The following is an 18,131-nucleotide window of genomic DNA, read 5'->3' as shown; positions in this document are numbered from 1 at the left end:
TGGCAAAGAGTTCCACCGATTCACCGCTCTCTGGCTGAAGAAATTCCTCCTCATCTCTGCTTTAAAGGATCGTCCCTTCAGCCTGAGGCTGTGCCCTCTGGTTCTAGTTTTTCCTACTGGTGGAAACATCCTCTCCACATCCACTCTATCCAGGCCTTGCAGTATCCTGTAAGTTTCAATAAGATCCCCCCTCATCCTTCTAAACTCCAACGAGTATCATAGAAATCATAGAAACCCTACAGTACAGAAAGAGGCCATTCGGCCCATCGAGTCTGCACCGACCACAATCCCACCCAGGCCCTACCCCCATATCCCTACATATTTTACCCGCTAATCCCTCTAATCTACACATCTCAGGATACTAAGGGGCAATTATTAGCATGGCCAATCAACCTAACCCGCACATCTTTGGACTGTGGGAGGAAACCGGAGCACCCGGAGGAAACCCACGCACACACGGGGAGAATGTGCAAACTCCACACAGACAGTGACCCGAGCCGGGAATCGAACCCGGGACCCTGGAGCTGTGAAGCAGCAGTGCTAACCCACTGTGCCACCCCATGGATGCCCAGTCTCGAATTGCTAAATGTGTTAAAACGTATATTTTAACATGGTGGTAGTGCCACAATATGATGGATGGTATCCTTAATGTGAGAATGGGACATGGTCTCTGCAAGGACTTTGTGATGGTCACTCCTACCGATACAGTCATGGGCAGATGCATCTGCGCCAGACAGCTTGGTGCGGATGAAGTTAAGTATGTTTTTCTCTCTTGTTGCTTCCCCACCACCTGCAATAGGCCCAGCTATGTCCTTTCGGACTTGGCTAGCTCGGTCTGTGGTGGTGAAACTGAGCCGCTGTTAGTGATGAACGATGAAGTCCCTCACCCTCAGTGCTTCCTCCATGTTGGGTTCAACATGGAGAAGTACCGATTCATCAGCTGAGGGAGTGGGAATGAACGTGGTAATCAGCAGAAGGCTTTCTTATTCCATGATGCCATAGGATTTCATGGAGTTCTGTCAATATGAGGACTCCCAGACAACTCCATCCCTCATGGATATAATCTCTAAGGTACGGTACCTTGAGTGCGAATATGTCAAATTGCTAGTCTGTGAGTCAGCACTCCCAATTTTGGCACAGGTCCCCAGACGTTAGTATGGAGGACTTTACAAGCTTGACAGTGGTAGGGTTTGCTGTTGCTGTTTCTGGTCCCTCGGTCTCGGTCAAAGTTGGGTGGTCCATCTGATTTCATTCTGGATTCTCTTTCTTGGCTTTGAGAGAAATGAGGATATTTGAGAATGCGGGTATGGAGTCACATCTGGAGCAGATGAGGATTGCTGATTTCCCTCCAAAAAGGGCATTAGATTTTTAGATGAAGGCCATTCGGTCCATTGAGCTTGCACCAACAACAATCCCAGGCTCTACCCAACATATAGGCCTGACATACGATGAGCGTCTGAGGATCGTGGGATTATATTCATTGGAGTTTAGGAGGTTGAGGGGAGATCTGATAGAGACTTACAAGATAATGAACGGCTTAGATAGGATGGACGTAGGGAAGTTGTTTCCATTAGCAGGGGAGACTAGGACGCGGGGGCACAGCCTTAGAATAAAAGGGAGTCACTTTAGAACAGAGATGAGGAGAAATTTCTTCAGCCAGAGAGTGGTGGGTCTGTGGAATTCATTGCCACAGAGGGCTGTGGAGGCCGAGACGTTGAGCGCCTTCAAGACAGAAATGGATAAATTCTTGATTTCTCGAGGAATTAAGGGCTATGGGGAGAGAGCGGGTAAATGGAGTTGAAATCAACCATGATTGAATGGTGGAGTGGACTCGATGGGCCGAATGGCCTTACTTCCGCTCCTATGTCTTATGGTCTTATATTTACCCTGCTAATCTCCCTGACACTGAGGGAGAATTTAGCAATGGCCAATGTACCTAACCAGCATTTCTGTCTTCTCAGGCTGTGGGAGGAAACCGGAGCACCCGGAGGAAACCCACGCAGCCACGGGGAGAAATCCGCACAGACAGTGACCCGAGCCGGGAATCACACCCTTGTCCTTGGCGCTGTGAGGCAGCGGTGCTAACCACTGTGCCACTGTCAAGCTCCCACATTTCAGTGACAAATGTTGAGCTGTTTGCTGCACACCCACAAGGGCGCCAGCTGAGCACGACAGTGGCACAATGGTTAGCTGCCTCACAGCGCCCGGGTTCGATTCCCACCTCGTACCACTGTCTGTGTGGAGTTTGCGCACGTTCTCTGCGTGGGTTTCCTCCGGGTGCTCCCGGTTTCCTCCCACAGTCCAAAAGACGTGCTGGTTAGGGTGCATTGGGCCGTGCTAAATTCTCCCTCAGTGTAACCTGAACAGGCGCCGGAGTGTGGCGACTAGGGGATTTTCACAGTAACTTCATTGCAGTGTTAATGTAAGCCTACTTGTGACAGGAAGCCACAAACAGAAAGGTCCAGTTTTCTCCTGGAGTTTGACACAAAGAAGCTTTCACAATGAGGCAGAGTTTCAGCCAATGAAGGAGATCCGGGCTCAGCCCCGCCCCTCATTCACTCCGATTGGTTGGAGGACCAGCCGCTCCCGCTCTGTCCTCCAGCCCCGCCCCCTCATTCACTCCGATTGGTTGGAGGGCCAGCCGCTCCCGCTCGGTCCTCCAGCCCCGCCCCCCTCTTCCTATTGGTCCGGAGCCGCCGTCAATCGCTGCCCGAGCATTGTGATTTGGAGCATGCGCAGTGCGGCTCACGTCCAGAGACAGACGCTTGTTTTGTCTTCAAGTGGACAAGCGGGGGCGGCGTTAGGGGCAAGTGGGTGGGAGGGGAGGCTCCACACCCACCCACCCAGTGGAGGCCTGAAAAGCCGTAAACAAGAAGCACGCAGGTACTGCGTTTGCACCGACCGAGCGCTATCGCGGGGGGGGACCTTTTGCCGGTGAAAGGCCCCGGTGAATGGCTGCCATCTTCATGGGGCGGTGCGCATGCGCGGCCGTCCCTCCATGTCCCCACCAGACCCGGGAGCCGCGCGCATGCGCGGTTATCTGCTCTCCCCAGCGGCCTCGCGCATGCGCCGTCGTCCCTTGCTGTCAGCCGATGTGGAGAATGTTGGGAACAAAGGAGCAGGAATTGGCCATTCAGCCCATCGAGTCTGTCCCGCCGTTCAGGATGAACATGGCGGATCACCCATTTCAATTTCAGTCCAAAATATGTGCAGGTTAGATGGCGTGGCCGTGCTACATTGCCCCTTAGTGTCCAAAGATGTGCAGGTTAGGTGGATTGGCCGTGCTAAATTGTCCCTTAGTGTCCAAAGATGTGCAGGTTAGGTGGATTGGCCGTGCTACATTGCCCCTTAGTGTCCAAAGATGTGTAGGTTAGGGTGGATTGGCCATGCTAAATTGCCCCTTAGTGTCCAAAGATGTGTAGGTTAGGGTGGATTGGCCATGCTAAATTGCCCCTTAGTGTCCAAAGATGTGCAGGTTAGGTGGATTGGCCATGCTAAATTGTCCCTTAGTGTCCACAGATGTGCAGGTTAGGTGGATTGGCCATGCTAAATTGTCCCTTAGTGTCCACAGATGTGCAGGTTAGGTGGATTGGCCATGCTAAATTGTCCCTTAGTGTCCAAAGATGTGCAGGTTGGGTGGATTGGCCGTGCTAAATTGTCCCTTAGTGTCCAAAGATGTGCAGGTTAGGTGGATTGGCCATGCTAAATTGTCCCTTAGTGTCCAAAGATGTGCAGGTTAGGTGGATTGGCCATGCTAAATTGTCCCTTAGTGTCCAAAGATGTGCAGGTTAGGTGGATTGGCCATGCTAAATTGTCCCTTAGTGTCCAAAGATGTGCAGGTTAGGTGGATTGGCCATGCTAAATTGTCCCTTAGTGTCCAAAGATGTGCAGGTTAGGTGGATTGGCCATGCTAAATTGTCCCTTAGTGTCCAAAGATGTGCAGGTTAGGTGGATTGGCCATGCTAAATTGTCCCTTAGTGTCCAAAGATGTGCAGGTTAGGTGGATTGGCCATGCTAAATTGTCCCTTAGTGTCCAAAGATGTGCAGGTTAGGTGGATTGGCCATGCTAAATTGTCCCTTAGTGTCCAAAGATGTGTCGGTTAGGTGGATTGGCCATGCTAAATTAAGAAGCGGTCTTATGATAGATATCAGGTAGATAATACAACTGATAACCAGGCTGAATAGATCTGGTTCAGGGGGAATTTAAAAAGCAAATAAGAGAAGCAATGTGAGGGTGCAGCTGATTTAAAAGAAAATTAAACGTCTTCTACAGGCAGCTAATAGTAAAAGGATGATAAAAGTAGGAGTGAGTGCAATTAGGGGTCAAGAGGGAATTTTATACACAGAGGCAATGAGAGTGATTTATTTATATTAATACTTTGCATTTGTCTTTAACAAGGAATCATAGAATCCCTACAGTAGCACAGTGGTTAGCACGGCTGCTTCACAGCTCCAGGGACCTGGGTTCGATTCCCAGCTTGGGTCACTGTCTGTGTGGAGTTTGCACATTCTCCCCGTGTCTGCGTGGGTTTCCTCCGGGTGCTCCGGTTTCCTCCCACAACCAAAGTTGTGCTCCGGTTTCCTCTCTCAACCAAAGTTTCCTCCCACATCCAAAGATATGTGGGTTAGGTTGATTGGCCATGCTAAAATTTCCCCTTAGTGTCCTGAGATGTGTAGGTTAGAGGGATTAGCGGGTAAATATGTAGGGATATGGGGGGAGGGCCTGGGTGGGATTGTGGTCGGTGCAGACTCGATGGGCCAAATGGCCTCTTTCTGCACTGTAGGGTTTCTATGATTCTATGAATGGACCAGGCAAACCCAAATCCTTCCTTACTTGCTCCACAAACAGAAGAACATAAGAAATAGGAGCAGGAGTAGGCCATCTAGCCCCTCGAGCCTGCCCCGCCATTCAATAAGATCACGGCAGATCTGAAGTGGATCAAATTAAAATCCGATTCAAGGTCCCAATAAGGGAGACAAACAAGATACAAGATGAGGCATTGCCCCCCATCTTGCGCTTGATCTGAAGCTTGATCTTTGCCAAAAGTGGAGATCTTAGTCAATCTCTTCTTTTAAACATACTGAATGACTGAGCATTGACCCTGGTGAGGTCCTTAGTTATGCTTTTCTGAGGTAGCGAGAAGTGTAGATGCAGTCAATGGATGGGAGACTGGTTTGAGTGATGGATTGGTCTTCATTCATAACCCTTTGTAGTTCCTTGCGGTCTTGGACAGAGCAGGAGCCATACCAAGCTGTGATACAACCAGAAAGAATGCTTTCTATGGTGCATCTGCAAAAGTTGGTGAGAGTCATAGTGGACATGCCAAATTTCCTTAGTCTTCTGAGAAAGTAGAGGGTGGGCTTTCGTAACTATAGCGTTGGCATGGGGGGGGGGACCAGGACAGGTTGTTGGTAATCTGGACACCTAAAAGCTTGAAGCTCTCAACCCTTTCTACTTCGTCCCCGTTGACATAGACAGAGGCATCTTCTCCTTTACACTTCCTGAAGTCGATGACAATCTCCTTCATTTTGTTGGTGATCTGGACACCTAAAAACTTGAAGCTCTCGACCATATCCACTTCGAGCCCATTGATGTAGTCAGGGGCATGTTCTCCACCACGCTTCCTGAAGCTGCTTTGCATCTTCCTCACAACACACATTCCTACCTAGCGCTTAAGAGTATTGCGTTCAATTCTGGTTGCCACGTTACAGTAAGGATGTGGAGGCTTTGTAGAGAGTGCGGGAGAGGTTTACCACGATGCTGCCTGGATTAGAGGGTGTGAGCTATAAGGAGAGGCTGGACAAACTAGAGTTGTTTTTTTCTGGAGCGCTGGAGGCTGAGGGGAGGCCTGATACATATCTTTCAAATTATGAGAGGCATAGAAGCGTTGACAGTCAGAATCTTTTTCCCAGAGTTGAAATGTCCAATACTACGGGGGGCCTGCACTTAAGGTGAGAGGGGGGGAAGTTCAAAGGAGATGTGAGGGGCAGGTTTTTTTACACAGAGAGTGGTTGGTGTCTGGAACATGCTGCCCGGGATGGTGGTGGAGGCAGATACGATAGGGGGGGTTTAAGGGGCTTTTAGATAAGCACATGGATATGTAAGGAATAGAGGGATAGGGAGCAAGGGCAGACAGAAGGGATTAGTTTAATTTAGCGTCATGTTCGGCATAACATCGTAGGCCGAAGGGTCTGTTCCTGTGCTCTAGTGTTCGAAGCTTTGTGTTATCCGCAAACTTATATATATTGAACAGCTGGGTGGCACAGTGATTAGCACTGCTGCCTCACAGTGCCTGGGACCCGGATTCGATTTCCGGCTTGGGTCACTGTGTGGAGTCTGTACGTTCTCCCCGTGTCTGCGTGGGTTTCCTCCGGGTGCTCCGGTTTCCTCCCACAGTCTGAAAGACGTGCTGGTTAGGTGCATTGGTCATGCTGAATTCTCCCTCCATGTACCTGAACAGGCGCCGGAGTGTGGCGACTACAAGATCTTCACAGTAACTTCATTGCAGTGTTAATGTAAGCCTACTTGTGACACTAATAAAAAGAAATTGGCTCCCTTTGACAATTTCACGTTGGAAGTTGCTCGACTCGACTGGGTTCCAAAATCCACACTAATAAATAAACTTTAAATGCTCTGTTATCTACGATTCCATGGCTGGCGGCTGGTGTGGTTCCTTTACTATGGATTTGAATCTATGCCCATCCATTGCTCCGATTCACCCCTGCCCTCCCGGATTACCTCCTGGATGCTACCGGGACTTGATGGATTGAGTTATAAGGAGGGGCTGGATAGACTGGAACTTTTACCTCTGGAGCGTAGGAGGCTGAGGGGTGATCTTATGGAGGTCTATAAAATAATGAGGGGCATAGGTAAGAAGAATAGTAAACATCTTTTCCCAAAGATGGGGGAAATCTGAAACTAGAGGGCCTAGGTTTAAGGGGAGAGGGGAGAGATATAAAGGGTCCAGAGGGGCAATTTGTTCACACAGAGGGTGGTGAGTGTCTGGAACAAGCTGCCAGAGGTAGTAGTAGAGGTGGGTACAATTTTGTCTTTTAAAAAGCATTTATACAGTTACGTGGGTAAGATGGGTACAGAGGGATATGGGCCAAATATGGGTAATTGGGATTAGCTTAGTGGTTAAAAACTGGGCAGCATAGACAAGTTGGGCCGAAGGGCCTGTTTCCCTGCTGTAAACCTCTATGACTCTATGACCTCTCTGCTATCATCTTACTAATGGGTGTATTTTGGTGTGTTTTGTATTTTACTGTTACTTTCCCTGACTGTGCGTCAGTGAGGTTTCCACTGCTGCCCATCCCTTGACAGTGAACGACTGAAGTAATCGCTTCAGCTTCCCACAGTATCTTCCACAGTCAGGAATTCATTTTCGTGCACGATAGTCCGTTCCTCTTCTGTCCCTGTGCTTATATTAACCATCAGGCTGTGCACCATTTTTACTCGGTGTAATTAATTGAAATGTTAACTGTTTCTTTCTCCAGAGATCCTGGAAAAATATACTGGGGCGGCACAGTGGTTGGCACTGCTGCTTCACAGCGCCAGGGACCCGGTTCAATTCTGGCCTCGGGTCACTGCCTGTGTGGAGTTTGCACATTCTCCCCGTGTCTGCGTGGGTTTCCTCCGGGTGCTCCGGTTTCCTCCCACAGTCCAAAGATGTGTAGGTGAGGTGGATTGGCCATTGCGAAATGGTCCCTTAGTGTCCAAAGATGTGCAGGTTAGGTGGATTGGCCATTGCGAAATGGTCCCTTAGTGTCCAAAGATGTGCAGGTTAGGTGGATTGGCCAGTCTAAATTGCCCCTTGGTGTCAGGGGGATTTGCTACGATAAATGCATGGGGTTGATGGGCTGAATGTCCTCCTTCTGCACTGTAGGGATTCTATGATACTGACTGATCTGCTGAGTGTTTTGACCACCTTCTCATCTGATTTCAGATTTCCAGCAGCTGCAGTATCTTGCTGTTATTTTATTGCAGGCATTATTCACAGACGTACTCACAGAATCTGGAAACACAAACGCAGACCAGGTAAGAAACATAGAAACATAGAAAAACTACAGCACAAAAACAGGCCCTTCGGCCCCACAAGTTGTGCTGAACAGACCCCTACCTTCTAGACCTACCTATAACCCTCCATCCTATTACGCTCCATGTACTCATCCAGGAGTCTCTTAAAAGACCCTATTGAGTTCGCCTCCACCACCCCTGACGGCAACCGATTCCACTCGCCCACCACCCTCTGTGTGAAAAACTTCCCCCTAACATTTCCCCTGTACCTACCCCCCAGCACCTTAAACCTGTGTCCTCTCGTAGCAGCCATTTCCACCCTGGGAAAAAGCCTCTGAGAGTCCACCCGATCTCTGCCTCTCAACATCTTATACACCTCTATTAGATCTCCTCTCATCCTTCGTCTCTCCAAGGAGAAAAGGCCGAGCTCCCTCAGCCTATCCTCATAAGGCGCGCCACTCAATCCAGGCAACATCCTTGTAAATCTCCTCTGCACCCTTTCAATCTTTTCCACATCCTTCCTGTAATGAGGTGACCAGAACTGAGCACAGTACTCCAAGTGGGGTCTGACGAGGTAAGAGCGATTAAAGTTTATTTATTAGTCATGAGTAGGCTTACATTATCACTGCGATGAGGTTATTGTGAAAATCCCCTATTCGCCACACTCCGGCGCTTGTTTGAATCATAGAAATCACAGAAACCCTACAGTACAGAAAGAGGCCATCTGGCCCATCGAGTCTGCACCGACCACAATCCCAACCAGGCCCGACCCCCATATCCCGACATATTTTACCCACTAATCCCTCTAACCTACGCATCTCAGGACACTAAGGGGCAATTTTTAGCATGGCCAATCAACCTAACCCGCACATCTTTGGACTGTGGGAGGAAACCGGAGCACCCGGAGGAAACCCACGCATACACAAGGAGAATGTGCAGACTCCACACAGACAGTGACCCAAGCCGGGAATCGAACCCGGGTCCCTGGCACCGTGAGGCAGCAGTGCTAACCACTGTGCCACCGTACGGCCCCGCCACCATGCATCATGTGGACGTTATAGACATCCACGGCCTTCCGAACATGTTTTTAAAAAAATTGAATCATAGCATTCGGGGTGGCACGGTAGCACAGTGGTTGGCACTGCTGCTTCACAGCTCCAGGGACCCGGGTTCGATTCCCGGCTCGGGTCACTGTCTGTGTGGGAGTTCGCACATTCTCCTCGTGTCTGCGTGGGTTTCCTCCGGGTGCTCCGGTTTCCTCCCACAGTCCAAGTATGTGCGGGTTAGGTTGATTGGCCGTGCTGAATTTGCCCCTTAGTGTCCTGAGATGCGTAGGTTAGAGGGATTAGCGGGTAAAATATGTAGGGATATGGGGGTAGGGCCTGGGTGGGATTGTGGTCGGTGCAGACTCGATGGGCCGAATGGCCTTTCTCTGTGCTGTAGGTTTCTAAGATTCTAAGCATGACAAGAGTATAAGTGGAGGCTTTTCATCCCATGTGTGCAGGAACAAATCAGCCCGTCCCACTCCCTGGCCCTCTCCTTGTGGTCCAGCAATTGTGTGATTTTCCTATTCTGGTGTTTACCCAGTTCCCTTTTGAAAACCTTCGTCGTTTCGGTTTGAACTGGAGTGGAGGAGGCCGAGTAGCTTCGGGGTTTAACCCCGAGGACTTTGGAACCCAGTCAGGTTGAGCAATGCCCAGTGTGAAATTGTAAAAGGGAGCTAGACTTTTTTTTAAATTCGTGTCCCTACAGTGCAGAAGGAGACCATTCGGCCCATCGAGTCTGCACCGACCACAATCCCAGCCAGCCCCTATCCCCCTGTAGCCGATGTATTCATCCTGCGAGTCCCCCTGACACCAAGTGGCAATTTAGCACGGCCAATCCACCTCACCCGCACATCTTTGGTGGAAACTGGAGCACCCGAAGACACAGGGAGAATGTGCAGACTCCACGCAGACAGTGACCCGAGCCGGGAATCGAACCCAAGTCCCTGGCGCTGTGAGGCAGCGTAGAAGAATCATAGAAACCCTACAGGGCAGAAGGAGGCCATTCGGCCCATCGAGTCTGCACCGACCACAATCCCACCCAGGCCCTACTCCCACATATTTTACCCGCTAATCCCTCTAACCTATGCATCCCAGGACTCTAAGGGGCAATTTTTAACCTGGCCAATCAACCTAACCCGCACATCTTTGGACTGTGGGAGGAAACCGGAGCACCCGGAGGAAACCCACGCAGACATGAGGAGAATGTGCAAACTCCACACAGACAGTGACCCGAGCCGGGAATCGAACCCGGGTCCCTGACGCTGTGAGGCAGCAGTGCTAACCACTGTGCTACCGTGCAGTCCTTTTGCAATAAACGCTAACACTCCATTTGCCTTTTTTTCCTGCTTTTTTATTGCATGCAACAAGTATGTTTGTAAATACTTTTAATCCGTTTTACATGTTAGGTGTGTTGACCTGAACAGGCGCCGGACTGTGGCGACTAGGGGAATTTCACAGTAACTTAATTGCAGTGTTAATGTAAGCCTACTTGTGACCAATAAATAAACTTTACATACTAATTTTAAAACAAATTATTCTTGAGATTTGGCATCACTTGTAAGACCAGCAGCAAATAGAACATTACAGCGCAGTACAGGCCCTTCGGCCCTCGATGTTGCGCCGACCAGTGAAACCAATCTAAAGCCCCTCTAACCTACACTGTTCCAATATCATCCATATGTTTATCCAATGACCCTTTAAATGCCCTTAATGTTGGCGAGTCCACTACTGCTGCAGGCAGGGCATTCCACGCCCTTACTACTCTCTGAGTAAAGAACCTACCTCTGACATCCGTCCTACATCTCTCATCCCTCAATTTAAAGCTATGTCCCCTCGTGTTAGCCATCACCATCCAAGGAAAAAGGCTCTCACAGTCCACCCTATCTAATCCTCTGATCATCTTGTATGCCTCTATTAAGTCACCTCTTAACCTTCTTCTCTCTGACGAAAACAGCCCCAAGTCCCTCAGCCTTTCCTCATACGATTTTCCCACCATACCAGGCAACATCCTGGTAAATCTCCTCTGCACCCTTTCCAATGCTTCCACATCCTTCCTATAATGCGGCGACCAGAACTGTACGCAATACTCCAAGTGCGGCTGCACCAGAGTTTTGTACAGTTGCAGCATGACCTCCTGGCTCCGAAACTCAATCCCTCTCCCAATAAAAGCTAACGCACCGTACGCCTTCTTAACAACCCTATCAACCTGGGTGCCAATTTTCAAAGATAAATATTCCTTATCCCCAGTTACCTGTGGAGAAGATGATGTTTGACCTTCTTGAATCGCTGCAGTCCGTGCGACGAAGGTGCTGCCACAACGTTGTTAGGTAAGAAGTTAGAAGTTATTCACCCAGTGACGATAAAGGGACAGCGATATATGTCCAAATCACTAATACCAATTTGTATTGAGAAAGCCTTTTACTTACTAGCATGTTCCGAAGCGTTTCACAGAAACCAAGTAACATTTGAGACTGAAAAACACGGGAAAATAACAGGGCGGTTACCCAAAAGTTTGATTAAATAGGTGGAAGAAACTCAAAGTAGGAAAGTGAGGTTGAGAGGCACAGAGTTTTAGATAGGGCATTGTACAGCTGGACGTCACGGTGGCACAGTGGTTAGCACTGCTGCCTCACGGTGCCAGGGACCCGGGTTCGATTCCCGGCTCGGGTCACTGTCTGTGTGGAGTTTGCACATTCTCCTCGTGTCTGCGTGGGTTTCCTCCGGGTGCTCCCGTTTCCTCCCACACTCCAAAGATGTGCAAGTTAGGTGGATTGGCCGTGCTAAATTGCCCCTTAGTGTCAGGGGTACTAGCAGGATGAATATGTGGGGTTACGGGAATGGGGCCTGGGTGGGATTGTGGCCGGTGCAGACTCGATGGCCCGAATGGCCTCTTTCTGCAGTGTCGGGATTTTATGATTCCATGATTATGGCCTTGGAATCTGAAGTATGGGAACAGTTAAAATCAGAAATACTCAGGAGGCCAGAATTCTTTTTTCTTCATTCATGAGACATGGGCATCACTGCATTTATTGCCCGTCCCTACTTTTTAAGAGTCATTCACATTGCTGTGAGTCTGGAGTCACATGTAGGCCAGACATGGTAAGGACGGCAGATTTCCTTTTCCGTGAAGGAGATGAGTTTTTACGATTGAATAGGTTGGGACTTTATTCCCTGGAGCGTAGAAGATTGAGGGGAGATTTGATAGAGGTGTATAAGATTTTGATGGGTATAGATAGAGTGAATGCAAGCAGGCTTTTTCCGCTGAGGCTAGGGGAGAAAAAAACCAGAGGGCATGGGTTAAGGGTGAAAGGAGAAAAGTTTAAAGGGAATGTTAGGGGGGGGCTTCTTCACGCAGAGAGTGGTGGGAGTGTGGAATGAGCTGCCGGATAAAGTGGTAAATGCGGGGTCACTTTTAACATTTAAGAAAAACTTGGACGGGTTCATGGATGAGAGGGGTGTGGAGGGATATGGTCCAAGTGCAGGTCAGTGGGACTAGGCATAAAATGGTTCGGCACAGACAAGAAGGGCCAAAAGGCCTGTTTCTGAGCTGTAATTTTCTATGGTTCTATGGACAGTGGCTTCATGGTCATCATTAGGCTTCTAATTCCAGATTTTTATTGACTACAAATTCTACCATCTGCCGTAGTAGGATTCAAACCCGGGTCCCCAGAACATTACCCTGATCTCTGGATTACTAGTCCAGCGACAGTACCTCTGTGCCATCGCCTCTCCCAGATGAGCACAGACTTGAGGCAGAAGGAGATTGCCGAGATGGGGAGTGGCCCCAAGCAATCTGAAACTAAATGATATGAAGTTGGTGCTTCTTAAACCCTCAGAGAACAAAGGGGTGAACAAGACCGAGTAAACACACTGGCAATTGTGATTTGATGAGCTCTAGTTTGGGAGGCTGAATGTGAGGCCAAGCTGAGATTCTGTTGGGGTAGTTATGTCTACCTTCTTAGAATCTTAGAATCCCTACAGTGCAGAAAGAAGCCATTTAGCCCATCGAGTCTGTACCCAGCACAATCCCACCCAGGACCTATCCCCATAACCCCACTTATTTACCCTGCTAACCCCCTGACACTTGGGGACACAGGGCGGCACGGTAGCACAGTGGTTAGCACTGCTGCTTCACGGCTCCAGGGTCCTGGGTTCGATTCCCGGCTCGGGTCACTGTCTGTGTGGAGTTTGCACATTCTCCTCGTGTCCGCGTGGGTTTCCTCCGGGTGCTCCGGCTTCCTCCCACAGTCCAAAGATGTGCGGGTTAGGTTGATTGGCCAGGTTACAAATTGTCCCTGAGATGCGTAGTTAGAGGGATTAGCGGGTAAATATGTGGGGGTAGGGCCTGGGTGGGATTGTGGTCGGTGCAGACTCGATGGGCCGAATGGCCTCCTTCTGCACTGTAGGGTTTCTATGATTTCTATGAATTTAGCATGGCCAATTAACCTAACCCGCACGTCTTTGGACAAATGTGGTAACAGAGGAATGGATGAAGGCTTCAACAGTGGATGAGCTGAGACAAGGGCAGACTCAACAGGTGGTCTTAGTGATAACTTGGTTGTATGCTCATCTTGGGGTTAAATATGACATTAAAGTCTTGAACAGCCTCCGACAGTTCCCAGGGAGAAGGATGGAGGTGGTGGACTAAAGATTCAGTCTTCACAATCTTAAAATGGAGGAAATTTGTGGACTGGATGTCAGGACAGTGTGTGACTTAGAGGGTTTTTTAAAATTCATTGTCACTGGCTGGGCCAGCTTTTATTGCCCATCCTTAATTGCCCCGAAGTGGTAGTTAAGAGTCAACCACATTGCTGTGGCTCTGGAGTCACATGTAGGCCAGACCGGGTAAGGACGGCAGATTTCCTTCCCTAAAGGACATTAGTGAACCAGATGGGGTTTTTTTTTTTCACGACAATCCTTTCACGGTCATCAGTAGATTCTTAATTCCAGATTTGTATTCAATTCAATTTCACCATCCGCTGTGGTGGGATTCGAACCCGGGTCCCCCAGAGCACAGCCCTGGGTCTCTGGATTACTAGTTCAGTGATAATGCCACTGTCTCCCCATGAAGGAGATGATGGCGTTCACATATAGCTTGCTGTCCAGGCCCTTCTTGGCAGCGCAGGTTGTGGGTTTGGGAGGTTTTGTTAGCGGTTAGAAATCGTAGAAATAATCATCGAATCCCAACAGTGCAGAAGCAGGCCATTTGGCCCATCGAGTCTGCACCGACTCTCCGATGGAGCATCCCACCCACACCCTATCCCCGCAACCCCACCCATTTACCCCGCTAATCCCACTTACGTATGCATCTTTGGACACTAAGGGGCAATTTAGCATGGCCAATCCCTCTAACCCACACATCTTTCGGACTGTGGGAGGAAACCGGAGCACCCGGAGGAAACTCACTCAGACCCGGGAAGAACGTGCAAACTCCACACAGACCCGAGGCCGGAATCGAACCCGGGTCCCTGGCGCTGTGAGGCAGCAGTGCTAACCACTGTGCCACCTTGCCGTCTATTAAGGATGAATTAGAACATAGAACAGTACAGCACCAGAACAGGCCCTTCGGCCCATGTTGTTGTGCTGAGCTTTATCTGAAACCCAGATCAAGCTATTTCCTCCCTATCATCCCGAAGCAGATAGATAAAATCTCTCTTGTTTTACCATCAGCCTCTCCCTCTCTCTCATCATCCCATAGAGTTAAGAGTCTGGTGTAGGCCCAGACTTTGTGGCACGTTCCCTTTCCTGAACCAGTTGGGTTTTTAATGACAATCCAGTTTTCCTGGTCACTTTTTCCCAGCGCCGGCCCCACAAATGACCAGATTCATTCAGCTCAATTTCACAAACCGCCTTTGTGTTTCTCTGGGTTCTCTCTCACTCCCGTTTGTCCTGTTTTAAATCAGCTTCACAGGCTGTTAGAAGGAGAGGATTTGCAATGGGGAAACCAAACGAAAGATCGCACCAGGAACTGAAAGAGGCTGTGAATTCATCAGGACCTGACTACCGTCGCTCTTTGAACATGGAAGCGAGCGGCACCCTTCACGCTGGGGAGAAACCGTGGGAGTGCGGGGTCTGTGGGAACGGATTCGATTACCCGTCGGAGCTGGAGATCCATCGGCAGGTTCACGCCGAGGAGAGGCTGTTTGCCTGCTCCGAGGGCGGGAGGGGGTTCATTAATCCGTCCGACCTGCTGACACACCAGCAAGCCGGGGAGGCGACCACGTTCATCTGCTCCGAGTGCGGCCAGGGACTCAACAGTTCGTCGGACCTGCTGGCGCACCAGCGGGCCCACACCGGGGAGAGGCCGTTCATCTGCCCCAAGTGCGGGAAGGGCTTCACGAAGTCAAACAACCTGCTGAAGCACCAGCGCGTTCATGCTGAGGAGCGGCCCTTCGCCTGCACCGACTGCGGGAAGGGCTTCATCAATTCGTCTGACCTGCTGACACACCGGCGGGTTCACACCGGGGAGAGGCCGTTCATCTGCCCCAAGTGCGGGAAGGGATTCGCTCAGTCCTCCACCCTGCTAATACACCAGCGGGTCCACACTGGGGAGAGGCCGTTCACCTGCTCCGAGTGTGGGAAAGGGTTCATTTGTTCGTCCAACCTGATGAGACACCGGCAAACGCACATTGACAAGAGACCTTTTAAGTGCCCCGACTGTGAGAAGTGCTATAAAAGTTACGAGGACCTGACATCCCATCAGCGTATCCACACCGACGAGCGGCCGTTCAAGTGCCCCCACTGTGGGTCTGGGTTCAGGCAGTCATGTGAACTCACTGTGCACCAGCGCATCCACACCGGGGAGAAGCCGTTCCTCTGCTCCGAGTGCGGGAAGGGATTCACTCAGTCGGCCAACCTGCTGAGACACCAGCGGGTCCACACCGACAAGAGGCCTTTCAAGTGCCCGGACTGCGGAAAGTGCTTCAAAAGTTCCGGGGAGCTGATGCGCCACCAGCGCGTCCACACCGGGGAGAGGCCGTTTAAATGCCCGGACTGCGGGAAGTGCTACAAGAGCTCCGGGGAGCTGAAGTCCCACCAGCGCGTCCACACCGACGAGAGACCGTTCCGGTGCTCTCACTGTGGCTCTGGCTTCAGGAAGTCATCCCAACTCACCGCACACCAGCGGGTTCACACCGGGGAGAGACCGTTCACCTGCTCCGCGTGCGGGAAGAGGTTCACTCAGTCCTCCACCCTGCAGAAGCACCGGCGGATTCACAGTGAGGAGAGGCCATTCCCTTGCTCGGTGTGTGGGAAGAGGTTCATGCGATCATCCAGCTTGATCAGCCACCAGCGAGTTCACAGATAGTTACAATGAGTGGATTTTACTGTTAACTACATCCATTACCAAGTCCTGTTCGGTTGGCTCTTCCTCTGCCTGTTAATAATAAACTCCAGCCCACTAAAGTGCAAAGGGACTTGGGAGTCCTAGTCCAGGATTCTCTAAAGGTAAACTTGCAGGTTGAGTCCGTAATTAAGAAAGCAAATGTAATGTTGTCATTTATCTCAAGAGGCACAAAATACAAAAGCAGGGATGTACTTCTGAGGCTTTATAAAGCACTGGTTAGGCCCCATTTGGAGTACTGTGAGCAATTTTGGGCCCCACACCTCAGGAAGGACATACTGGCACTGGAGCGGATCCAGCGGAGATTCACACGGATGATCCCGGGAATGGTAGGCCTGACATACGATGAACGTCTGAGGATCGTGGGATTGTATTCATTGGAGTTTAGGAGGTTGAGGGGAGATCTAATAGAAACTTACAAGATAATGAACGGCTTAGATAGGATGGACGTAGGGAAGTTGTTTCCATTAGCAGGGGAGACTAGGACGCGGGGGCACAGCCTTAGAATAAAAGGGAGTCACTTTAGAACAGAGATGAGGAGAAATTTCTTCAGCCAGAGAGTGGTAGGTCTGTGGAATTCATTGCCACAGAGGGCTGTGGAGGCCGAGACGTTGAGCGTCTTCAAGACAGAAATTGATAAATTCTTGATTTCTCGAGGAATTAAGGGCTATGGGGAGAGAGCGGGTAAATGGAGTTGAAATCAACCATGATTGAATGGTGGAGTGGACTCGATGGGCCGAATGGCCTTACTTCCGCTCCTATGTCTTATGGTCTTATATTCTGGATAAAATTCAAATAAATTACCCTGTGTTCCACACAATGTGTTGTACCTCTCAAATTAGTTAGTTCCTTTCCGAAACACAGAAAATAGGAGCGGGATGAGGCCATTCGGCCCTTCGAGCCTGCTCCACCATTCATTATGATCATGGCTACTCATCCAGCCCTGCAACCCGTTCCCTCTTTTATAAGTTCATGAGATATAGGAGCAGAATTGGGCCATTCAGCCCATCAGATCTGCTCCGCCATTCGATCATGGCTGATACGCTCCTCATCCCCATTTTCCTGGCTTCTCCCCGTAGCCCTTCAACCCATTACCAATTAAAAATCTGTCCAACTCCTCCTTAAATGTACTCACCGTCCCAGCATCCTTTGGGGTAGCGAATTCCACAGATTCACAACCCTTTGGGAGAAGTAGTTTCTCCTCAGCTCTGTTTTAAATTTGCTGCCCCTTATCCTATGACCTCTCGTCCTAGAATGCCCCACAAGAGGAAGCAGCCGCTCCACGTCTACTTTATCCATACCTTTTACCATCTTGTATACCTCAATTTGATCTCCCCTCATTCTTCTAAATTCCAGAGAGTAGAGGCCGAAACTGTTCAATCTCTCTCCATACAACAAACCCCCTCATCTCTGGAATCGATCTACTGAACCTTATCTGAACTGCCTCCAATACCACTACATCTTTCCTCCAAATAAGAGGACAAAAACTGTTCACAATACTCCAGGTGCGGCCTCACCAATACCTTGTATAGTTGCAACAATACTTCCTTACCTTAATAGAAACCCTACAGTGCAGAAGGAGGCCATTCGGCCCATCGAGTCTGCACCGCCCACAATCCCACCCAGGCCCTACCCCCACATATTTTACCCGCTAATCCCTCCAACCCACAACCCTAAGGGACAATTTTTAACCTGGCCAATCAACCTAACCCGCACATCTTTGGAC

At 49.9% G+C, this 18,131-nt stretch overlaps 1 protein-coding gene across 1 annotated transcript in view; it reads left to right on the top strand.

Moving 5' to 3' along the window:
- Window positions 1-17,924, top strand: part of LOC144480856 (uncharacterized) — a 63,277-nt gene extending 45,353 nt beyond the window's left edge. The window contains exon 3 of the mRNA XM_078200478.1: window positions 15,322-17,924. Within this exon, the coding sequence (XP_078056604.1) occupies window positions 15,322-16,369 (1,048 nt within the window). The 3' untranslated portion in view covers window positions 16,370-17,924. The remainder of the gene's footprint in view (window positions 1-15,321) is intronic.
- Window positions 17,925-18,131: the final 207 nt, after the last annotated feature.

The sequence above is a fragment of the Mustelus asterias genome, chromosome 30, assembly GCF_964213995.1.
Source record: "Mustelus asterias chromosome 30, sMusAst1.hap1.1, whole genome shotgun sequence".
Lineage (NCBI taxonomy): Eukaryota > Metazoa > Chordata > Chondrichthyes > Carcharhiniformes > Triakidae > Mustelus > Mustelus asterias.
The sequence above is the reverse complement of the archived record's forward strand: the minus strand, read 5'-3'. Positions and strand labels throughout refer to the sequence as shown.